The sequence below is a fragment of the Stenella coeruleoalba genome (genome assembly GCF_951394435.1).
Source record: "Stenella coeruleoalba genome assembly, chromosome: 12".
Taxonomy (NCBI): Eukaryota; Metazoa; Chordata; class Mammalia; order Artiodactyla; family Delphinidae; genus Stenella; species Stenella coeruleoalba.
In genome coordinates this window covers 76477504-76502699 of record NC_137158.1, presented here as the reverse complement: position 1 = coordinate 76502699, position 25196 = coordinate 76477504, and the positions used below count along the sequence as shown (strand labels likewise).

Sequence of the window (25196 nt, the reverse complement as noted above, 5' to 3'; positions counted from 1 at the left end):
ATCCTAAGTAGGATACACACAGAAAGATCTACACTTAAACACATCATAGTCATGCTGTTCAATGGCAATAAAGAGAAAATCTTGAAAGTAGCAAAGAAGAGCTGACTTATCAGATACAGGTGAGCATCTGAAGGTTTGAAGCGATGGAGGCCAGAAGGCAGTGGGATGATACGTGCTCAAGACAAAACAAAGCAAAACTGATGACCAAGAATTCTATATCCAGAAAAATGTTTCAAAAATGGTGAGGGCTTCCCTGGTGGCGCAGTGGTTGAGAGTCCGCCTGACGATGCAGGGGACGCGGGTTCGTGCCCCGGTCCGGGAAGATCCCACATGCCGTGGAGCGGCTGGGCCCGTGAACCATGGCCACTGAGCCTGCGCGTGCAGAGCCTGTGCTCCGCAACGGGAGAGGCCGCAACAGTGAGAGGCCCGCGTACCGCAAAAAAAAAAAAAAAAAAAAAAAGAAGGTGAAATAAATACATTACCAGAGACAGAGAATTCATTGCTAGTAGATTTGCCCTACAAGAAACACTCTAAGAATTTCTTCAGACTGAAAAAAATGACACCAGACATGTGAATCCACAGGAAGAAACGAAGAGCCCTGAAAATGGTAAATATGTTGATTAATATTAAAAAGTCTATAAATATATATATTTTCTCACTTCTTGTCTTCTGTAAAAGATACAAAGTTGTGTAAGCCAACAAATATAACATTTTATTGTTGGGTTTATAACATATATAGATATGTATGACAATATTAATAATATGAAGGAGAAGTAGAGAATGGAGCTATATTGGAGCAAAGAGTTCTATTTTATTGTATCAAATTTAAGTTAGTGTTAATCTAAAATAGACTGTGATAGGTTAAGATGCATAGTGTAAGAGTAACCACTAAGAAAATAATTGTACAATAGTAAAACAAATCAACAAAAATTAAAATATTACCCTAAAGATATTTATTTAACCAAAACAAAGGAGGGGCCAGTAAGGAGGAATAGAGGAATGAAAAAGACAGGAGACATGTGCAAAGCAGCAATAACGAAATGGCAAATGTAAATTCAATCCTATCAATGATTCCGTTCAATGTAACTGCTCACAGAGCATAATGACCATTATAAAAATGATGGCTAACATGTATTGAGAGCTTTCTATGGGCAGGTGCTATACCAGGCACTTGAGACATTTATCTCTTTTGATCTTCATAATAACCCTATGAAGTGGGTATTGTTCTTATTTACATTTTAGATATGAGGAAACCAAGGAAAATCTGGACTGAAGAACTTGTGCAGGGATAATAGAACAAGAAAACAAAATAAGCTTCTTGGAAACCAAATGACTCAAACAATGAAAAAACTAAACTCATCCTAATAATGAAGAGAGTGCAGACACTCAGTTGGAGAGGACTCAGGAAAGGGAGAAGTGCCAGCGGCTGTCCTTAAATGCTCTCTGTGAATTAACCCGTGTAGTCTTCACAGCAACACTTCCAGGCAGGTGGCACTATTATCCATCTTTACAGGTGAAGAAATTGAGGCACAGGGAAATTACCTTGCCCAAAGTCACACAATAAATGGTAGAATGAGGATTCAAACTGACTAATCTAGCTGCAGAGCCTATGTGCGAATTATGTTGCCTCTCAGTTAGTCACATTATCTCCTCCACCCCCACACTGCCAATTCACCAGTTAAATCACAGAGAAAATGGGGAAAAGAGAATAAGCAGGTATCTCTCTCGGCAAAGGGAAGGGAGTCGTGAAATGGAAACCAGAGGTGGGATGGGGTGGGGATGAACCACTTTCCTGCTTCACGTGCATGATGGGGGAGAGGTTTCCGAGCAACTATGTAAGTTTCAGATCATTCATTTATCCATTCACTCGTTCTTTCTTCTTCCCCGCAAAGAAGGGGTTGGGATCAAGCATTAGAAAACAACTACTGTTTTAATGAGCACCTCATATAATCTTCACAACTGCCCTGTGAATTAGGTGTTGCTATCACCATTTTGTTGATGAGGAAGCCGAGGCTCTGAAAATTCGTGACCAACGGTCATAAACCTTGTATGTGCCGGAGGCAAGAAGTATGGCCAGGGCTGCCTGATTCTAAGGTCCACACATTCCCTTCTGTGCCTGGGTTGGGGTGGGGGTGGGTAGGTGGGGTTGGAGGGGAGCCTGGCATCAGACGGATCGTCTGAATTCACTGTGCTCTACAGATGCATGTCACCACCTTGATCCTTGATCTCGGGCAGCCGGTGCTGAACCACCAGCGAGAAGGGAGCTGACAAAAAAACCAAACGTCTTTCATTTAGGTCTTTATTTGAACACCAAATAGGTAGAGAAAATTGTTTAAGGTGCTTGAGCATCCCACTGGATTCTTTCTTTAAGGTGCAAAAGAGGTTTACAAGTGTGTTTCATTGAAGAAAGCAAAGCTGCAACAAAACAATCACATCAATAATAGTATATGCGTCGGCGAAAGGGCATATTAATCCGTCACACACAATTCGGCATTTGAGCTTTTCCCCATAAAACAAGAGCTCTACACTGAAGAACTTGTAGTGCACAAAAAGCATTGTTTATAAGCTGTGAGAGAACATAAACTGGCATAATGTCACTTATTAATTCAAGTCTCTATGACCAATGACCTCTCTGTGAATGCAAAGGGGTCCGTGCCTCAGGCACCTGCTCATGGGGCTGTATGTGGTTTCCAGGGTACACAGCTCTGTAAAAACACACTGAAGATGGGTTTGAAACATGGCAGCATTTACATATTTAAAAAGTTCAGGCACATTTGGATGCAAAAAAAAAAAAAAAATAGAAATTTTTCTTGAATCTCTGAAAGACAGTGCAAATTGAAGTACCATAATAGAGGCAGCAGGTACTTAGGAAACAATTTTAAGTGACTTAGAAAGAGGCCACACTCACTTTAATCCAAATGGAAAGGAACTGCAGTTAGAAACAGAGATAACACTAATGAGAAGGTGGATATTTGGGACCACAGTTAAAGTCATTTGCTCCAGTTGAGAGTAAGTGTTCAGGGAGTTCATCCCGGAGGTGTGCAGTGTCATCTGAATCATCCTCCCAAGACTTGCACCAAAGAGAATCACGGTTGTCTCAGAAGCTATGTATGACTCTGTTTGTCTTTCCAATAACCAGCTTCCTGAAGCAAATTTGCCTGTGAATATCAGACATTACTGTGGTCCTAGTGATCACTCCCGGTATCCACAGTCCAACTCAGAGTTGGGAAGGGATTTGGAATTGGTTTCATGAACCAGTGGCCTAAATCAATGGCCATTTCAGTGTATAAGGTTTTAATGCAAGAACATCTTAATGGGATCAGAAGTAAATTATCAGTAAGTCCCTTATTTGTTCAGCCCCCAAAAGGCATAGGATATGGCATGGTTAAACATAGTTGTAAGGTTAATAGGGAAATCTAATCAACGACTACACTTCCTTAGGGGCTGGATTTTGCAACCTACGTAGGGTCTTCTCTTTGGATGAACTAGCCTCTCTGATTGTTGCATGACAGCATTGCAGAATCATTACCGCAAGCCTGGAGCTAGGCAATGGCTAAAAGAAACACAGACCACTAGGTATTCCTTGGACTGTACTGCAGATGCCACTAGTTCTTCCCTAAAACTCAAGCTGCCATTATATCTGAATGGCTGTCAGATACAGCTATTTATTTGTGGTTAGCAGGGCACAAGTGAAATACTGAACCCTGGTGCATACCCCAGGCGCCAGTATTGATCTGCTTCAAAATACTTTCAAGACTCTTATTACGATATTTCCCATTCTTCAAATTCCTAAACCCACGTCCCCACCCTGCCCTCACCCACCCACCCCACCCCGATCCACCATGGCTTTCAAACTTTAAATTGTCTCAGAGTGGGGGGGGGAAATACAGCATGTTCCCTACACCCAAGAGTAATGTCAGCGGCAAAGTACCAGCTGTCCATTAGTGGCACTTGAAATAAGAAGAGACTTTAAAAATTACTTGAAACTCCCGGGCTAACATACCAACCATCTGGTGTTCTCTGCCCCATTTCAAACGTAGTAGTAGCTTAACATGAATACAAACATCTCAGATGAATAATGTAAAACCCTTCACTGGATTATTGTTTGGATTTAGCTGGTATTACATCACCTATAGTCCTAGAATTTTTTTTGTTGTTTTTATTTTTTTTAAAAGAAAATCTAAGTATAAACATTAAAAAGAACCCACTGACCCATTCACTACTGTCCAAAAATATTACTACTTATATTTTGGTAAAGCAAAATTAGCTGCCCTGAATAATTTTCCTTTTCAGGCATAATCTCTGCTACATATGATTGTCTATCATTCAGGATCCAACAATAGGCATCTGGATTAGTGCTATTTTGTCTACTGTGGATATAAAAGTTGATATGAAATGTGATCTTCATTTAAATGAATAATCACCAGGCCTTAGGCATCAATGACTACATCACAAGGTAGTAATACAAAAAAAGTAAACATTTTTCCTTGGTTTTGAATGTTAACCCAGTCAAATTAAATCCAGAACAGAATTACTACATTCAGTTGTCTGACAAACAAGCATTGCAATTTCAAAAAAATATATATTATACTATATAAGGTGCTTCTTAAACAAAAACAACAGAAGAATTATGTTCTAAACATTCTTACTGCAGATACTGATACATAAAATTGCCCCCCAATTTAGATGCACTTGTGAAAACAACTGTTTTTTTTTTCTTGGCCCTCCCAGGTTCCCAGTCCTTTGGTGATCACTGATTGGGTCATTGGAAATGGATGAAATCCACTTTTGAAACAGGCATCCCAAGAGAAGCCCTAGAAGTTTGGCTGGGTTGTTGGCTGACGCATTGCCTATCACTGGGGTTTGAGTTAACAGACGATGCGGTCACCAGAGGAAACCAAACTTTCTTTTTAGCTGAAAAGGGGAAATAATCCATAATTGCTTTAGAGAAGCAAAGACCCAGGGAAATCTGCCCTGTGGCTGGAGTAGGCCTCTCTTGTTTAGCCTATAGGTTTAAGGATTCCTATGGCCCAATTCTGGTCTTGCCCTCTGGGCTTATGAAGGTTAATGAAATAGACTCTAGGGAAGTTTGTTTGTTTGTTTTTCCCTCAAGGCCAAACCCTGATTGTTGGATGAGCTCTAAACAACCAAGGGCAGGTGTGGTCTGACCAGGCCCCAGGCAGCCTGAGTACTGAGCTCTCCAGTCCTGGCCCTGTTCCCCCGCCCAGAGTGTGCCTCCAACCTGGGCCATGCGGGGAAATGAGGAAGAGAAGGACTGCCCCATGGACCCCAGGGCAGCCCCGCAGTGCAGTATGGGGTCTGCCAGTAGCACTCCTAAGTGGCTGCAGCCTGCGGCAGGGCCACCCCGAGCCTCACAGTTTTATCCAGTTTCTGCCCTGCTTTCCTCTTTGGTCTCTAGTACCTGCAAGAATCATGCACGTTTACTATTAAGCCCACTGCTCCAGGGCTAAAAGTGTCACCAGGGTGCCTGCTCATTTAAACTGCCCTTGGTCATAGCCTGGGCACTACCCCTAATTCACCTTGTAAGTTACACACCAGGAAGAGCCGAGCAGAGCGCCCTCTGCTGATAAGAGTGAGATCACACCAGAACAGGTCCTGAAGCCCATTTACTGCAAGTTCTGGGGGGGAAGGGCTTTCTTTTAGAAAATGGAAAAAAAAACAAAAAACAAGAACTTATCTCTCACAAAGGAACTGGTGTATGTGGAGGTGACTTAACTGGGATCAACTTGCTGTTTTCCATGGGTCCATGGGAAGCAAGAATTGGAACCCATGACCTATACCTAGTGCTCTCAAAAGCTAATGGTAAAGCATTCAGCAAATCTGAAGGTGCAGTGTATTCAGTTGACAAAGTGTTGACAGTTAGGGGCTCTTCCTTCCCTGTGTGCATCTTGTATTCCTATAGGGGAAGTGGGTGCACAGTCACCAGATATTCTGCTACAGCCATGCAACAGAGCAGAAGCTTTAAGGTCTGACTTTACTAAAATGATATGTTACTATAGGAATACAAGAGGATGTTATAATGAACCCTGGACCTAGCTTTCTCCAAGTCAGCAATTAAAGGAGCCACTTTCAATTCTTTCCTGTGGCTTACGCTTCAATAAGATCCATTAAAAAGTGCTTCACATTCACGGAGGTGAAATGTCCACTCTCCAGGCCTTGGGTCACAAGTAGCTAAAGTGCACAGTCATCTGAGCCCAGCTCGTAGACGGAGCTCAGTCATGAAACGCTAAGGGAATCCTCATGCTGAGTAAGGTAGCAAAGGGAGAGAGAGAGAGCTGTTAACAAAGATAGTAGCCCTGGAATAATCCCTTTGGCTGTTCCCAAAAGAAGGTGTGCCACTTAGAACCGAGCAAGCAAATGAATGGCCACCCATATTAGAAAGCCAGCGCTGGGTGCATGCCAGAGTGTGTGCAGGGGCAGAAGTCGGCTAGAGTGATGCACGATGTGGATAAAGTGCGACAGGGATTCTCAGAGCCCTGGGGGAGCCGCGGAGCTCTCAGATTGTGGTGGGGAAATTCTCTGCCTCCCCGGTGATGTAATACGTTTGCAAGGAATGTGATGAAGTTGAGCCGGCGGTGGCCAGCTGGCTCTGGTTCACGTCCTCCGGGGGTGCGCTCCCGAAATTGGCTGGGGCGTGCAGGCGGTGGGCGTCCAGCATCTCCAGCAGCAGGTCATAGAGAGGCACCACATTCTTGCACTTCATGCTGTACAGATGCTCCATGCCTTTGTTACTGTGGGCGGGAAGACACAGACAGGACCACTTTAGACCATCCCCAGATCCAGGACTGCTGAAATGCCGAGGAAGGGCAAGTGAGAAAAACCCCAGCGACACTGATATGCCAACCTTTCTTCCTATTTAAAGAGCCAGTTTAGGATTTACTATGCAGGTAAATTTCTTTCCCTCTATCACAATTACATCTAAAAAGAGAACAGATGAGATAGGCTACCAGGTAGGAAAGAGTTTTTATTTTTTAATTTAATTAATTAATTAAATTTTAAATTGTTATTTTACTTTAGTTTTTATTAATTTTTCTTGGAGTATAGTTGCTTTACAATGCTGTGTTAGTTTCTGCTGTACAGCAAAGTGAATCAGTTACGTATACATATATCCCCTCTTTTTTAGATTTCCAGGAAAGAGCTTTTTAAACGTGCAATAAACCGTTCAAGAAGTTCCCTTGCTTCAAACTGTTCAGTTGCTTCCCGTGTAACTCAGAATAAAATCTAAATTTCTGTCCGTGCTATGCAAGGTCCAACTGACACGGCTTGTCCTGCCCCTCTCCCTAACCCACTCCCTTTAACCACCCTAGTTTTCATGCTGGCCCTAAAGAAACAAAGCAAGACTTCCAGGCTCAGGGTATCTGCCCTTGCTGTCCCCCCACCTGCATGAACTTCCCCCAGATCTTCGAATGCCACCTGCTCTGAAAGGCCTTCCACGACCCCAGTGGCATTCGGCTCAAGACCCTGCAGGTTTAGCCGTTGGCTTTCATGTTACTGTTTTTCTCCCAGCACTACGACAACCTGACCTTCTCCTATGAATGTATGTCTTGTATGTATGTTTATTCTTGTTCCATAAGCATGTGCACACACACACACACACACACACACACTGCCAACCCACATCCCAACACACACTGTGCAAGTTCAGTGAGGGGCTGCAATTCGTCCATCCCGTAGGTCTCCAACAGTGGCAAGCACTGGTAAATGCTCAGAAAATATGGGCTGGATGGACCCAGGGAAATGCATGTAAATGGTGCTTCTCCTCTTACCGCTCTTCCCCCGACCCCCAGCCCCGTCCTCCACCAGCTACATCTCTGCTCTGTCCCCACAACACTACCACCAGGAAAAAAAAAAAAAAAACAACTATTCTCTAGATTGACATTTCTTTAAAAAGAATCATGGATCATGAGTAGACAGACCAAGAACATCCTAAAAAATATTTGCATTTTCAGTAGGGAAAGTCAGCCCTAGCTGGAGACGCGCCATGGAAACATAGCATCAAAGTGATTCGGGCCATATGACACAACCACCTAAATTACGTTTTCCAGTAGGATTTTGTTTTCTTGTTTTTGTTTTAATTTAAAATGCTGTTCAAGTTGAATGCCCCTGGATCTGACACCGTCTTCCTCTTGCAACCTAATGAATCACATTTACCATCTGATGAAATCTGGTGTTAAATGCTCTGAATAACAACATATGGCTGGGGCCAAGTTTAACACAACAGAGTTCCGTGATTCAGATTGGCTGTAATGAGGCACCATAATATTGTTGTTGGTATGTGGGTGTGTTTGTGTGTGAGAGAGTGAGAGAGAGAAAGCTCAAAGCTTGCAATAGAATAGCAACTTCTCTCCAGCTCGTCCCACAATTCAAACAGGAACTCTCGCCACCGTGGCCCTCGGCCATGTGTTGCCAGTAAAACTAGCAAGGCCTGTATGTGCAGTGCAAATATACTTGGTATTAACTAATTAGGCTGGCTAATGCTGACAAGCAGTTAATGGATTTGAAAATCCAGCAATTCCTACCAACAAAAGAAAAACCTTCATCTGTGATACATGGTTTCTACGTCAGTGAAATTCCTAGCTTGGAGTAGAGCTAATACATTTTCTTCAAGGGGAAGGTTACTCTCTCGGTCAGGAAATTTGGTAGGGGATTATGTTATTCTGATCTATCCCCCTCTTCCCTATGTGTAATATTCATCAAAAGAAATGGATGGGAAAGGACTGAAAATGTGTACTCCAAATGCAGTCACCTACTCAACTTGGCCAATGTGAGGCCTTCATCTGTGACACAGGGATTCTTGGGGACTCCCTAAGAACAGAGACTGCAGTCACTTTCTCCCCAACTTTGGCAAGTGAAAGCCATCATTTGTGAATTTCAAATTCATAGGAAAAACCTCAGGTAATTTGTTCATTCATTCATTTATTCACTCATTCACTCAGTAATAATGTTGTGAGCATATACGACATGTAAGACTTCATATACGGCACTGTGGGACATACAAAGAACGAAAGATACATTTATTTTCTCAAGAAGCTAACAGTTGGCAAAGTTATCTCCAGAAAAGGAGGCACCTGGGACTTTGATGGGATGAACTTCTTGCCATTTGGCTCAGTCTCAAGGTCTGAAGACCCCTTAAAAATTAATCGAACTCTTTCTAGACACCTTGGCCCTTCCCTCATAGCCACTAAGAAACAGAATCTCTTTTTCATTCCTGGGGTTCTGGTGTAAGCCCAAGGTCATAGAGACTTCATCATGCAGGAGTGTCATCACTTCACCTCACTGTTGTGGCCTTTCTGGAGTAAAGAATCCGATACTTTCTTCATCTCTTCCCTGCAGGCTGGGTTCTGTTCACGGGAATGGTACCCACTAAGCCTCTGGCCAGCCATTTAGAATGGAAACAAGGCCACTTTTACCTTCTGGCACAGAAAGACTCTATTTCCTCTGCTATCGTCCTTCTATAGAAAATATTTATTGAGTAGTTATTACGTGCCAAGCCCTATGCTAGGTGGTGCTGGGTACACAGAGTAAGCAAAATGGGTTGTGATAACTGCCTCACAGAGTTTACAGTCTAATGGTGCTGAAAGATAAAAAATGAGCAGTAACAATGAGGAAGGACAGGGTATAAATCTCACCTAGGTGTTAAGGGTCAGGAGATGCTTCCTGCAAGGAGTCACATCTAAGCTATGATAGATTAGCTTACTGTTCAGGAAGATTCACTCTCTGTGCCATGTGTCCATGATCCTTGACTTTGGGCTGTATCATGTGACTTGCTTGGCCAATGGAATGTTCGTGGACATGACTTAACTAAAAGATTAAAATGCACTTCTCCAAACAGACTCACTTTCTTGTGCCTCTGCCATCAATATGAGAACATGTCCCAGCTCTCCTGGGCTACAAGGAGGGCAAGAGGCACACGGGGTAGTTACCTGGCCAACCTTCAGGCCTGCAGCTAGATGCAGAGTCTCCCAGCTGTGCCCTGCTTCCATCAGCTGACCCGCAGATGTGTGTGTGAGCCCAGCGGAGGGAAACAGCTGCACAGCCCATCTGCAGCCTGCAGCGGAAGTCCCCCTTGACTCAGAGAACAGCTGATTAGGGCTACAGCCCAGGCTACCAGAAAGTCCTGAAAGTTAAGTAAGGCTAGAGCATAAGAAGGAATATAAGCAAAATAAATGGATTTATACTTTCATCTAAAAGCAATGGGAAGCCATTTCAAGGCTTTAAGTAGGAAAGCAATGTGATAAGATTTGGTATCAGAATGATCACACTGGCTCTACCGTGGAGAATGGATTAGAAAGGCTCTGAGTTGAAGACAGGGAGACAGGTTAGGCAGCTGGGGCAGAAATCCAGGAGGAGATGATGGTGGCTTGGGCGAGGGTAATGGCAACGGGGGTGACAAGAATGGATTGAGAGGGATGGAGGAGTCAACGTTGACCATCCACAAGGTGTTTGGACCCAGAGTCTCTCATTTAGAATTTCCACTTGTTAAGTAAGGAGAGTGCGACACAGGAACAGTAATGGATGTGCGCAGTGCTTTCCGAGGACGAGTGTGCTCGCGGACTTCCCCTGATTGGCTGGGGCCGAGTGAACAACCAGACGGGACCCTCCTCCCCTGAGCCGCACGTGGCACACTCTTCCCCGGCTTAGGATCTTGCGCATGCGCCAAACTGAGCGAAAGTATCATCTCCTCTCTGCAGGCTTCTCTGACACCCGCCCACACCCCAGACTGAGTTACTGCCTCCCTCTGCTATCCTCCCACAGCCTTTATGCTATGTGCCGGGAACCGTCCCGAGTGTGTTATCTGTTCTCAGACGTCAGCCCTTCCTGGGCCAGCCGTAGCATATTGTTGGGGGCTTGACTGCTTTACGTCTCTCCCATGGGAAACCCAAGGACGCCTCACCTCATGTGCCTGATGTGAGAGAGGATGAGGAGGAGCTGGGCCAGACGCCGGTGCTGTTGCTGCAGAGTCAGGCCCGCTTTGGCCATCAGATGGATCAAGGTATCTGTGATCTTGTCCAGGACACGGTGGATATGGTCCTTCTCTTCCAGAGACTTCAGGGTGCTGGACAGAAATGTGTACACTCCTGAATGTGCAGAGAGAGAGTGAGAGAGAGAAACTCAAAGAGGATGAGGTCCGGGAAGCTGGGCATGTGCGTGGGACGTTAAGACTGAGCCACTGCCCCTCCCCCCACCCCGCCCCCGCCCGGCAACGGGGAAGTTCGGGATCTATTCGGTCCAGGCAACCTTGCAAAATTCCTTAGGAATATACGTGTGTGAGAGCACACGTTTAGGAAACTCATGTGGCCCCCTGTGTGGGAGCCAGTTTCCAGGATTTGTCATCAAGATTCCCTGGAAAGGCACTGTTCACCTTGGGGCCATGGTGGTTGACACCAGCCACCTCTCCTCTGACACGCCTGTCACCAACGCTATCCTGTTAACGCTGATGACAGCTCCACGAAGGAGGCATTATTGTTCCTTTTCACATGAAGAAAGCGGAGGGCAGAGAGCTGCATTAACCTGCTGAGCAAACTCGACAGAATGGAGCAGAGTTGAGAACGAGCCAGTGCGCTGACTCCACATCCGGTTTTATAACGGAGACGCTAAGTTAGAGACACGTGACCTCTCGGTGAGGTGCACAGAGAGAGCAAAAGTGATTTGCTAAGTGACTGACAGGCAATTTTTAATTTGCTGTTACAGTTCAGGTCAGCTGTGGGGCCTTCGTACTTTTCATCCTCAGCTGAAAGGTTTATGATGCGAGGGTAGAGAGGACCCCGGGAACTGCTGTATTTCACTGCCAGGCATGGTTTTTTTTTTTTTTTTCCGCTCTTGCCTTTTTTCTGGTAATAAATCCTGCTCTCGGGGCCACAGGTAGACTCAAGGCTGAAATTAGACAATCAGGTCACTCTATCCTTTTGGATAATATTAGCCCTGAGATAGACAATCAAAGCTTTTTCTGAGTTTGTATATGGAAGTTGTGGGCGGAAGTTCCTTCCTCTAGGGTGGAGGCACTGGGAGTATGAGAATGTGGGACTTGTAAGCGCCATCTTCCAGGTACGTGGAGCTCCCCCTGCAGAATGGAGCCCAGCGACGACCAGCAGAGGTGATAGTTACGCGGGGGAGGCAGGAGGGGGGAGGGGAGGGAAGGGAGAAATCCTGGTTCCTGTCATAAGGTCCTGGTTCTTACTTTTTTCATTTGACCTTAGAGCTTCCATAATGTCCTTTCTAACACATGAATCCATAAATCCCCTGTTTGCTTAAGATAGTGTTAGTTCGGTTTCTGTCACTTGCAACTGAAAGAATCCTGACTCTTTGACTTAAGTTGTGAGCTCAGCCCAAGGAGCAGAGGAAGGTGAATGATTAAGAGGTGAGAAGTACTGAAAGCAAAAGGAGGGCAGGATGGGGTATTCTTGTCTCGGGACCACAACGATGGCTGTTCTATCAAGTAAACACTGCAGAAATCAGCTCATCCTACCCAAATGCATCATCTCGCAGGGCGCAGATGACGCGGTATTTTTCTCAAGATATACGTCTATTTAGCAACATTTTTTTTTGGTCTTATGAGCCCATTGGCCCACCCATAAGTATATTTCTTCTCCTCCCCTCCCCCCATCCTCACTGGTATTTTCAAGTTAAAGGCCCCCAAGTTTATGAATCCCCGACTTGGTACTTGTAACGCAGTGACGAGTTACTGCTCACACAGCAGCCTGTAGGTCAGGAATGGGGAAAACACCCACACAGAGAAACTTACAGTAAATACAGTTGTAATTGCCTGGAATGGAAAAGGGCTAATATTTAAAACAAATACAACAACAGCAGAACCAGAATGGTCGGGCTCTGGGCTTACAGGCAGTAGAATAGAATAATGTAGTTTTGATACCCAGAGGCACTCTGATACAGAGGAAATTGAGCACAGAATGAGTAAGCAGCGGACAGGCAGTGGGATAAGAAAGAAATTGCTGGATTACTTATGTTCCACGTGGGCTTCTGATAAAGACTGTGTCCACTAGAAAAATGGGCAAATGTCTAGTGGCCTTGGTGTTGGCCAGGAGGTAACGGATGGCAAGGGAGGTGTATGCCAGTGGGCTGGGGGGGTCAGGGGCGGCCTCTCCAGAGCCCCACGGCCATGCCACTCCCTGCCCTCACGTCATCACACACATTCTAGCCTTGCGTCTCTCAGAGGCCCTGCGTCTGGCTGGATGTCCTGGGAACCTGCCCAGGCCACAGAACTGAGTTAATCCAACTTGGATGTTGTGTTTTCTACCAAATTCCTTTTTTGTTACCACCCAGGATGCTGGCCTCGTTCATCAATAATCCCATTCTTGTCCATGGAAACCACAGAACCAAGGAGCTTCCACGTCCCCGCGTGGGAAGGTGACGCTCAGCGGCACCTACGTGTGTGCACAGGGTGAGGGCACCCTGTGCAGAATCACGGGCGTCCTGAGGGCCCGCGTTGCATTCTGCCCTCTCCTGTGGAGGTAAGAGCCTTGGCACTCAGGCTCTGGGGAGTGTGGTTTTCCCTTGTGCCGCTGGTTCCCCATCCTCCCGTGGGCTCCCCCCTCCCGCATGCTCTCATTGAGAACCTACTGTGTGCGGATGGTGTGTCATGAGATAGGGATTCCAAGCCTTATTTTCTTTTAAGCATTAATGTCTTAAGAGCAGCTATTGCCTGTGGAGGAAGGATTGTCTCCACACTGTCTCTCGGGATGCAAGCCACTCTCAGAACAAGCCTGTTTTTCTAGTCCTGTTTTGGCACCGACACAGCTTATCATCTCATCCTTGCGAGATGCTTCCTAGCCGTGCAAATATACTTCGAAATAAATATACAGTCCTGTAGAAATGCCAATAATTGACAACTGCAGCCATCTTCCTTTGGGGCTTTTCTGGCAAAACATGTGGTCCGTGTTTGCTGCCTTTTGCCCCTAAGGGGCCGGTGGAGAGAAACAACAGAAATCCGAATTCCCAGAATGCTTCAGGTGCTCTGGCAAAAGCCAAACAGTGTTCCCGGTAATTTCCATATCCCAGGTGGTCCCTGCCACCCTGGACAGCTGCGCCAGTGTTCCCAGCAGCACGGAGCCAGTGATCAGACAGTGCGAGCCTTCAGAAAGAGTCTTACAACAAGGCAGGCTTTTGCAACTCCCCAGGCTGCTCCAAATCCCAAAGATGGAAAAAAACAATTTGTATGTCATTATCCAGTCTTGAAGTGCTGTTGGCAGATCTGAGCCTCTACATATTCTGAATCTTGCAGCCAACATTGGGAGCTTTTAGGAAGAGCCTATGGAGAAAGCGGGTGGCAGAAAAGAACGGGGAACGGGACTGCATGGGCCCCCCATAGACATGAGATGTCAGCCTCTCTCCCTCTCTGGCTCTCAGTGACCGTTGCCCTTGCTCTCTCCCTCCTTCTCTTTCTCTGCTTGGACACTCTCTTCCTTCTTTCCTCCTTTTTGCTCCATCCCACAGGAACACCCTTACTACCCCTCATCACTTCTCCAGATGATGGAGTCTTCTGGAGGCTGGAAGAATGCAGATATGGACCCGGTAGTGCATGTGTGCATGTGACTGTGTCCAGAGGAAACAGTAGCACAGCCCAGGGTCCTGCTCGCCCGGCCACTGAGCTCCACTGAGGGGCACACCTCACTGCTCCCGGAGAAGTGGGGAAGGCTGAGGCTCACCAGATGCTTGAGGACAAAGTTTCAAGTAAGGCCATTTTCTTTTTTGTCTTTTCCAGAAGGAAGAATGTGACAACGGACCCTGGGACAGTCATTCCATCTATAGCAGCTTGACCAGAAAAGCAGAGGGAATGACTCAAAGGAAAAAGAGAGTGAAGAAAACTCCTCAAACCCACGGCTGTAAGTGGTCTAGGCCAGAAAGCTGCCGCTCAGCTGGAGTAAAAAAGAGCTGCTTTCTGGATCTGGCTCACGGACGACCCGGGGATTCATCGGCAGGTCAGCCGGGAAGGTGGGCCGCTGGGAATGGCTTCCACAGCCAGACGGTGTGCGCTCATAACTGCCTTCAAGGCTGAGTTTCATGAGCACTGCGTCCGTTTTAGCCTTCACCTCTGACTGCGGCTTCTCCTCCTGGGGTTGCTGGTCCTGGTGGGGTGGTGGACAGCTCGTGGCCGCTGAAGCCACTTAGTGGGAAGGGCTGAGCCGGATGTCCTACAATGCGCGGGACAGTCCCAAACAATGAAGGATTTTTTTTTTTTTTTTGCGGTACGCGGGCCTCTCACTGTTGGGGCCTCTCCCGTTGCGGAGCACAGGCCCCGGACGCTCAGGCTCAGTGGCCATGGCTCACGGGCCCAGCCGCTCCTCGGCATGTGGGATCCTCCCGGACCGGGGCACGAACCTGCGTCCCGTGCATCGGCAGGCGGACTCTAAACCACTGCGCCACCAGGGAAGCCCAGGAGCCTTCTTTTTGTTAATTATGTCTGTAATATATTAAGAAACAGCCAGGGTTCTGATTTTCCTATTCTTCAGTCAATTACTACCTTTCTGAGGTCAAGAAGACAGTCTGAAGAGACACGTGATGGAAAACGTGCAGCGCATCTAATACGAAGGGGTTTGTTCACAAGGTTCCACGCGGAACTCCTAGTGCAGGTGAGCTAGCCTGGTCTCAGGAGGCCTTGAGGGTTTCACTTTTTTCCCAGAAAAGGCAGGTTAAAACATTCTGGCTGAGTTTGTTTCCCTGCATCTCACCTTTTCTCACCTGGCATTTCAAAGACAACGGAGCAACAGTGCAGAGCAGGGAGTGGCTCTTTACACAGGTTGGGGCAGATTTATTTTCCAAAAATGATCACAACAGTATCTCCCATCCGACATGTGTCTCTATGACATGATCTTGGCAGACCTGTCATGGAGATGTGCGGGTTATGGCCCTCCCTTGAGTCTGGGTGGACCCATAACTTGCTTGCAATCAAAAGAATGGAATAGAAGTGACGCCACCTGGCTTCTAAGGTATGACATGCCTGTCATACAAGGCATAGAGCTTCTGCCTGTCATCTGGGACACTTGCTTCTGGAGCCCTCACCGCCTTGTAAGGGGTACAGTGCAACAGGTAGTGAAGAAGCCAAGGCCACAGATAAGCATCCCAGTGGACAGCTCCAGCTGATGTCCCAGCCAACAGCCAGCATCAATCGTCGGCGTGGGAATAAAGTCCTTTAAGATGTCTCTGGCCCACGACTATCAAATTACTCCCAGTGGATGACCCTCACCTGCGGCCCCAGACATGGTGGAGAAGAAACAGTCCATGCCCTCTGTGCTCTATCCAAATCTGTGATTAATAGAATCCAAACCTTTTTTTTCTTCTTTTGGCCATTAAGTTTTGGGGTAACTTATTACACAGCAGCAGTACAGAAAGCACACCTGGATATCTGCGCCAGACATTCAGGGAGGAAATGACCCAGAACCAGCAAGTTGGAGACCAGACTCCTGATGCGGAACATCATGAGATGAAACAGCATTTGAATACTTCCTGCTCCACGTTATGAATCCTACTGTGTCTCAATGCCTTGGCCCAGCCCTGACCTTCACTCTTGTCAGTATAACGGTCAGGGCTCAAGCTCATCCTATCAGACCCTGTACACAGTTAACAATTTTCATAGGAGGCCTTTATCCCTAACAACTGCCCAGCTGATTATCAAAATATATGGATCTTCCCTTAACGGGCAACCTCAAATATCTGCACCCTACTTTCTTACCAGAGAATAAAACACTCAAGTTCTGGGCTTCCCTGGTGGCGCAGTGGTTGAGAGTCCGCCTGCCGATGCAGGGGACACGGGTTCGTGCCCCGGTCCGGGAATATCCCACATGCCGCGGAGCGGCTGGGCCCGTGAGCCATGGCCGCTGAGCCTGTGTGTCCGGAGCCTGTGCTCCGCAACGGGAGAGGCCACAACAGTGAGAGGCCCGCGTACTGCAAAAACAAAAACAAAAACAAAACAAAACAAAAAAAACACTCGAATTCTCAGTTGCATAATCTTTATCGAGTGCTGGTTGTGAGAAATAGTCCTTGTCGAGATGTGCCTAAAGGAGAGATTTTATGTGGAACAACTAGTCTATTTTATTTTATTTTTATTAAAAGCCAGTGGAGCTTATAATAGAATGTGTTCCCTTTGCTTTGGCCCAGCAAAGGAAACTGAGAGCCAAATTTGTGGCCCACTCCTAGCAACCGTACAGATGGACTACTGTGTGCTAATCTGACTCCTGAATTTATTATTTTCTTCACATTATTTTCCTTTTTTTCAGATTGGGTTAATTACTGCCTTACTCCCTTTGCATCACATGAAATTTAGTAAGCCATTTCTAATCCTCTGTGGAATAGGCAATGTATAAACAAAATAATGAACCGGACGCCCCTCCCTCCTCTGCCTAGTTAATAAACTGAGTTAGTGTGAATACAGATGTTTATAAAACATCCTTAAACGTTCATCTGAATTAACTGCGAAGCCAGAAAAAATGACATACGACCTAAGAATATATAGTTGGTTGAATGCACATGTTCACATCATCCTGAGCTGAACAGCACTATTTAAAAACCCTGTGATGAGCAACGCTGGCCACTGTGAAGTGACACCTTCTTGTGTGACTGTAAAGTCCACCCCTTCTTGGTGCTGGTTTGCATGTTTATCTCCAGAACCACAAAGATTCATATACACTTTTCCCCCCTTTTTCCTACATAGAAAATCAAAATGGCAAAATGGCTGATAGTCTCGCTGATTATTTTGAAAAAGATAATTAGTGTCCAAAATGACTATTTCAGAAAGATAAGTGGACATGCAGATGATACCTATTCTTTAGACGTATCAGTTCCATCATTTCAAGTGAGCTCTACAGTAGATAAAAATTGTGGTGAAAAAGTATCACATGACTGTGACAGGCTTATCTCATTTCTCCTTAATAGAGTCTTGGGAAAGGACGTATTACATTGCAAAAAGGAGACACAGAATTCCAGAATTATGGATTTAAGTTCAGTGTTTTTCAAACCATTCTGAGAATCAAAATTCTTTTAAAAGAGTGAACTTCATGTGAAACATTCACATAGTTTATAAACTGAAAGAAGTCAAACTTCTCTGATTAAAGTGGGAGAAAGGGAGAGGGGGAGACTGGAGCCTGCTCACTCAGCCCCCCCTCCTCAGCCTCATGTCCCCATCCTCTGGTGACCAGAGGCACCTTCTGAAACATGAGGCTCTAGCAGAAGATTTCAAAAGCACTGATCTCGGGACGATGCAAAGTCAAGCCACAGACTGGGAGAAAATATTTGCAAAAGACACCTTTGCTAAAGAACTCTTAGCAAAATATTCAAAGAACTTGAAACTCAACAAAAAGAAAACCAACAACCCGATTAAAAAATGGGCAAAAGACCTGACACCTCACCGAAGAAGATATAGAAATGGAAAATAAGTATATGAAAAGATGCTTCACATCATATGTCAGTAGAGAACTGAAAACTGGAACAACAATGAGATACTGCTACACGTCTATTAAAATGGCCGAAATCTAAAACACTGACATCAGCAAATGCTGGCAAGGATGTGGAGCAACAGGAACTCTCACTCATTGCCGGTAGAAATGAAAAATGGTGTAGCCACTTTGGAAGACAGTTCGGCAGACTTTTACAAAACTAAACATACCCTTTCTATATAAGCCAGCAATCATGCTCCTTGGTATTTACCCAAATGAGTTGAACATTTATGTCCACACAAAAACCTGCACATGGATACTTATAGCACCATTAATCATAATTGCCAAAACTTGGAGGCAAGATGTCCTATAGTAGGTGAATGGATAAACTCTGGTACCTCCAGACAATGGAATATTATTCAGTGCTAGGAAGAAATGACGCCACAACTTCTGAAGCCCGCATGCTGCAACTACTGACGCCAGCGCACCGAGAGCCTGTGCTCCACAACAAGAGAAGCCACCGCAATGAGAAGCCCATGCACTGCCACAAAGGGTAGGCCCCACTCACCACAACTAGAGAAAGCCCGCTCACAGCAACGAAGACCCAATGCAGCCAAAAAAAAAAAGGAAAAAAGAAACGAGCTATCAAGCCATCAGAAGACATGGAAAAATCTTAAATTCATATTACTGACTGAAAGGAGCCAATCTGAAAAGACTACATAATATATGTTTCCAACTACATGACATTCTAGAAAAGACAAAACTAAGAAGACAGTAAAAAAAAATACCAGTGGTTTTCAGGGGTTAGGGAAATGGGTGGGTTGAATAGTCAGACCACAAAGGATTTTTAGGGCAGAATGTCCTAAATAACATACAGAGTGGAAACTCCTCTGTACATACTATACTGATGGATACATGTCATTTCACAGTTTTTAAAACCCATAGAATGTACAACATCAAGAGTGACCCTTAATGTAAACTATAAACTTTAGGTGATAAAGATATCTAAACGTTAAGTTCATCGATTCTAACAAATATACCTCTCTGGTGTGGGATTTTGATAATGAGGGAGACTGGGGGTGGCGTGGAGGGGGGCAGGTTACATGGAAAATCTCTGTACCTTTCCCTCAGCTTTGCTATGAACCTAAAACTGCTCTAAAAAATAAATTCTACATATAAATAAACAATTTTGTTAATTTTTAAAATTGAAGGCTAGTTGATTTACAATGTTGTGCCGATCTCTGCTGTGCAGCAAAGTGACTCAGTTATACATATAGACATTCTTTAAGTAAATAATTTTTAATGTGAAAAGGCCCCCTACTGATCCAGTCATTAATTTACTTGTTGGGAAACAGAGGCTCAGAGAGGTTAAGGAACTGGGGCTATTGGATGCTACTGCTGGGAGGGTCTTCAGACAGAACAGCAAGGCTGGACTTGCCTGAGGTCACCCTGTGGGTAAATAAAGGGCAGAGTTGGAACGAGCACCCAAATACCCCTCACTCCCGGCAGTACTGAAAGGCTACACAAAGAATTTCCTAACTTCAAGGTTTGTGAGAAACTAGAAATGACCGCCAATAACCTCGCCTCCAGAGATATTTGAGAAAACTAATAATTTTCCTGGAATGATTTAGGAGCACTCCAGATTTTCCAAACAAGGTGCAAGATGGTGTGGAGAAGAGGTGCTGGTGGACCCAGGCACCTTCTAAGAGTCTCTTTAATTAAGAACATTTACCAAAACGTTAACAATGATTACTTTTGTGCAGTGAAATTATGATGACTTGGGAGATATTTTTCTTGGTGGCTTTTCTGTATTTTCCAAGTTCTCTGCCTCAGGCATGTATGCCTTTCGTAATCTGGTAGAAGAAAATGCTATTGAAAATACAAAATCACAGTGCCTTTCATTTCTATTATTTCACAAGCTTTGTCAATGCCTGGACTGATGAGAGGGAAACAGAGCTGGTGATGGATATTCCAAGGACTAAGGAGCTTGCTGTAGGGATATTACTTATTACTATTTTCATAATATTGCTATCATCCCTAAGCCTGTTCGCATTTCTGAAACTCTTCAAGGTTTGCCATTTCGGCAGAAAAGGGAACTAACAAATTTGTTACTAAAGCTTCGGAGAAAATTTTTCTTAGTTGGAAATACCTGCGACATGTCATCAGTAACCTGAGCTACTTATCTAAGTACAGAAAAGATCAGCTTTGTCCCACGAGGACTGGCAAGTTGGAACGCAAAGGAAGCAGAGCATTAAGGTCTTACTAGAAGGTGCTGAGTGCTTGGCTTTCACTGAACGCGAAGGTTATATTATCTCACTCAGAGTAACAGCCGCTCTACCAAAAGTAAGGGCTTCACCATCAAGATGAAAAAGGAAAGGTCGTGTCAGTCACACAAAGTCCCAGAACCCAGAGCAAATGAAATCTTTGGAGGAGGCAGGTTCTCCTTCCCGAGATGAGTTTTTAAAGGGAGGTTCACTTACAGCCATTCAACCTCTTGTCTTTCTTTTTATAAATATCCCTCAGTAAAAACAGTGGCAAAGGGACCAAAGGCAGAGGGTAAGATACTAAATGCCAACCCTCTGTGCATCCTGACTGCTTAGAATAAGAGCAGTTCACCAGCACAGTGTCTGTGCAAGTCATAAAATTTAAAAATGACATAATAAGCGCCTATATAGATAATAGGTAATAAAATAAACAACATTCTCTGAAGCGATAATTTGCTTCCAAAGGAGTGAGCTTGGGATGTTTGTAATATGATGTTTATAACATGTCCTGTGTAGAAATTCCTGCCTGGGAATTTCACAGCTGAGGGCAGTAGCTGGGCTGCAGGGAGCTGTCTGCATCGCTGCCTCTGAGGCGGATGCACCCACGTCTGTCTTCCACATGCATGAAAAGGTTACATTTATGTAAAAGTGTAATTTGATAAAGTTTTCTGGGGCAGTAGGCAATATGTATCAAGAGACAATGATACTTACGCTCTTTCACCCAGCAAATCCACTTCGCGAAACATTATCCAAAGTAATGATCGCAAGCAGGCAAAAGACAATTATAAAAACGCAAAAGAAGCGTTGTTTATAATAACAAAAGCGAGAAGTCACTTGTGTTTAACGATATCAGATTCGTTAAATAAATGATCTTATATCTTCATGAATGATTATAGCAGCCATTTAAAGTCTTATTTTTGTTAATTTATTTATTTTTATTTTTTATTTTTGGCCGTGCGGCTTGCGGGATCCTAGCTCCCCGACCAGTGATTGAAACTGCACCCTTGGCAGTGAAAGCTCAGAGTCCTAACCACAGGACAGCCAGGGAATTCCCTAAAATCTTATTTTTAAAGAGAGTACATGTGTATGATCCTAATTAACATGGGTAAACCTAAAGATGAATATATATACACACAGTACGAAAAGAAAACAGTTTTGAACACAAATTAAGTGTTAGTCTAAAGTAGGCACTGTATTGTAAAAGTTAACCTGTATTAACAGGTAGGCACTATTAAGCTCGCCATTTCACGGACCAGGGAATAGGAGCCCAAAGCGTTTAAGTAACTTGTCCAAAGTCATACTACTAAATAGCAGAAAGGGGATTTGAACTTGGAACTAGAGTCCCTTGCTCTTAACCCTTATCCTCTATTGCAGTAAGAGCCATCAGAACGTCCACATGGTTGGTTAACCTCACGTGGTTATTTCCTTAATTATACATTTTGTTATTCTAAAATTATCTAAATTTAACATATTTTTTGTAATCATAATTTCATTTTTAAAAAGAACAGTTCTGAAGTCAGAAAGAGAAAAACATATACCGTATTCTAACGCATATATATGGAATCTAAAAAAAAATAAGGTACTGATGATTCTAGTTGCAGGGCAGGAATAAAGAGATAGACATAGAGAATGGACTTGAGGACACGGGGTGGGAGGGGGAAACTGGGGCGAAGTGAGAGCAGCATCGACATATATACGCTACCAAAGGTAAAACAGATAGCTAGTGGGAAGCAGCCACATAGCACAGGGAGATCAGCTCGGTGCTTTGTGACCACCTAGAGGGGTGGGATAGGGAGGGTGGGAGGGAGACGCAAGAGGGAGGGGATATGGGGACATATGTATGCATATGGCTGATTCACTTTGGTGTACAACAGAAACTAACACAGTATTGTGAAGCAATTATAATCCAATAAAGATCTATTAAAAAAAAAGAACAATTCTCTTTTTATATCTGTCTTTATCTTAAGATCGTGCCGTCCCTGAGGTCGAAACTGCCTCACTAATCACTGCTACTGTAATCACTACTGGTATGACCAGGGGGTCACTTTGATGGAGCATCCCGAGGGTCCAGGGAGCAGTCCACATGGCTCACTTTATGCAAACTAGTATGTAGGAACTACTACCACCTCCCATTTTACAGATGAGGCAACTAAAGGCAACTTTTCCTTTCCAGCATTTAATGCCTGGAAAAGTAGTACATGCTCAATAAATGGTAGTGAAGCTAACATAAATGCATGGACATCACTCAGTTCAGCGGGGGTGTTGCTGTCTGTCTTATATGCCAGAGAAAAACAAAACCTAAAAAGTAGATATAAAGTAAAAACTCAGAGGAAATAGAACCGAGGCAACCTCAAGCTACCTCAACATACAAAAGTAGCCGTACCCCCTGGGGGAAAGTGCTGAAGGAGTCTGAGGCTGATGTGGTGCTCAAGGACCAGGACCCCATGGGAGAGGCAGGGAGTTTGTTTTTCCACCTTTCTTTCAACCCAAGAGAAGCAGTCAGATGTAGCCGTGGGCCCACACATGAAAGGCTAGGCCCAGAAGTAGGTCTTCCAGCTAAGTGTAGGGGTGTTTGGTTTAGACTGAAAACTTGACAGTCTGACTTTCCATTTAAATGTTTCAGGAAGCAAACATATTCCAACACGGCTTTTACTTGTTCACTGAGTATCATGCAGGAAAGGAAAACCCCATTAAAAAGCAATATGTTATTTCACTTCTGAGCTCAAGAAATGAATGGGATTGTGTTGCTGTTTTCTCATGGTCTTCTTCAGTTCAAGTGTCAACACACATTTAGGTTTATAGTTCAATGTGCCAGGCATGAGGGCAGAGAGAGGGCATCTATGGCCCTTCCAAATATAGGGCCTGAGTGTAATTCTTGTCCTATGATTAGAACAGGGAGATCGTGACACCAAAGTCTCTGCAGGATATTAGATCACATAATATTTTCCCCCTAAAAAAACAACAGATTATAATAGTAATGATGATATTAGCTCATATTTTTAAGTTATCTTGTTATGTCATGACAAACCTTTGGGTTAACAGGACAGTTTAGAATTATCATTTCTATTTTATAGTTGAGGAGACCAGTGAAGAGTGGTCCAGTGGCTTGATGAGACCCTGTTAGTTTAATGGTGGAGCCAGAACGTTCCCTCTTGCCTTCTGACTCCAGCCAAGTCCAACTCACCCTAATGACTCAGTTGAAGCATCGGTGCTCAGGTAAGGACCCTGCTGTCCATCTCTGCGGACACTCTGCTTCCCTTCATCATGACATTCTCTTATCTCATGACATTGACATGATCTGTTAATTGCCTGTGTCCCCTGCCCAAGCCAATGGGTGAAAGACAGGCCTCCATTTCCTGTCCCCAGTGCTGGGCAATGTTCTTTCTGAGCACCAGCAGTTTTTCCCCACAGTTTGCAGAATGGTTCACTTTATAATGTACTAGAGAACTAGTTTAACTTAGCAGACATTTCATCACCTACAGCAGTAGTGTTCAAACTAATTTCCCCACATTACTGAGAATTAAAAGAGGATTCTCAAAGGTCCTTAAACTGTCTCCTGGCCTTTTAAAATTGTGCGCTTTTATCTTAACGATATTCTAAACAATATCATTAAGACATTAATTTCGGAATGTTCTATGTCAGTTAGATCAAGAGTTCTCAGTCCTGGTGAGACTGAAGTCTTGGTGGGAGCTTTAAACAAATACCGATATTCACGGTTAACGATATTGGAATCTCTGGGAAGGGTCCCCGCAACAGACTTTTTTCAGAGACCCCCAGAGGATGGAAATGTGTGGAGTATTGAGATGGACCCATCTAAATAATCCATATCATCTTTGACTGTTTCCTAAGTTACATATTTTTCACCCGTGCTCATGATGGCCTCAAGTCTAGCAGTTATGTCTTAAGTATCTCAGAAAAATAAATGCAGAAGCAAACAAAATACATAAATGACGTGTTCTTGCCAAAACAGGGTGCTACAGAAGCAAAGCTTTTGCCATCCTTTTGAACACAGACAAGGGGGGAGAACAGGGTCCTCACAAGAGGCTCGGTAGACTAGCAGACAGAGATCTGCCCCAGCAGGCTGCAAAAAGCAACTCAGTTTCTGCCAAAACATTATTACCAGTTTGCCTTTCAGTCTGTATTTAATTTGTGAATTTGTTTTGGTTTTGTATGTATATAAGAGCTATGAACATGGAGTTTACACTCATTCATTTACATAATGTGATTATTCATATTTAAGCAACATACAAAGAGCTTTTTTTTGTTTGTTTTTGCGGTACGCGGGTCTCTCACTGTTGTGGCCTCTCCCGTTGCGGAGCACAGGCTCTGGACGCACAGGCTCAGCGGCCATGGCTCACGGGCCCAGCCGCTCCGCGGCATGCGGGATCTTCCTGGACCAGGGCACAAACCCGTGTCCCCTGCATCGGCAGGCGGACGCTCAACCACTGCGCCACCAGGGAAGCCCCAAAGAGCATTTTAAATCAGCAGTGGGGTAGTCTGGGGCATTTTTCTTTTTTTTTAACGG

At 44.6% G+C, this 25196-nt stretch overlaps 1 protein-coding gene across 4 annotated transcripts in view; it reads right to left on the bottom strand.

Moving 5' to 3' along the window:
* Positions 1 to 3925: 3925 nt before the first annotated feature.
* The window catches only part of ESR1 (estrogen receptor 1), a 393643-nt gene continuing 372372 nt past the window's right edge, over positions 3926 to 25196 (bottom strand). For all 4 annotated transcript variants that reach the window (XM_079939174.1, XM_079939176.1, XM_079939177.1 and 1 more), the window contains 2 exons: positions 10916 to 11099; positions 3926 to 6752 (listed from right to left, as the gene is read on the bottom strand). In XM_079939174.1, the coding sequence (XP_079795300.1) occupies positions 6518 to 6752; positions 10916 to 11099 (419 nt within the window). In that variant the 3' untranslated portion in view covers positions 3926 to 6517. The remainder of the gene's footprint in view (positions 6753 to 10915; positions 11100 to 25196) is intronic.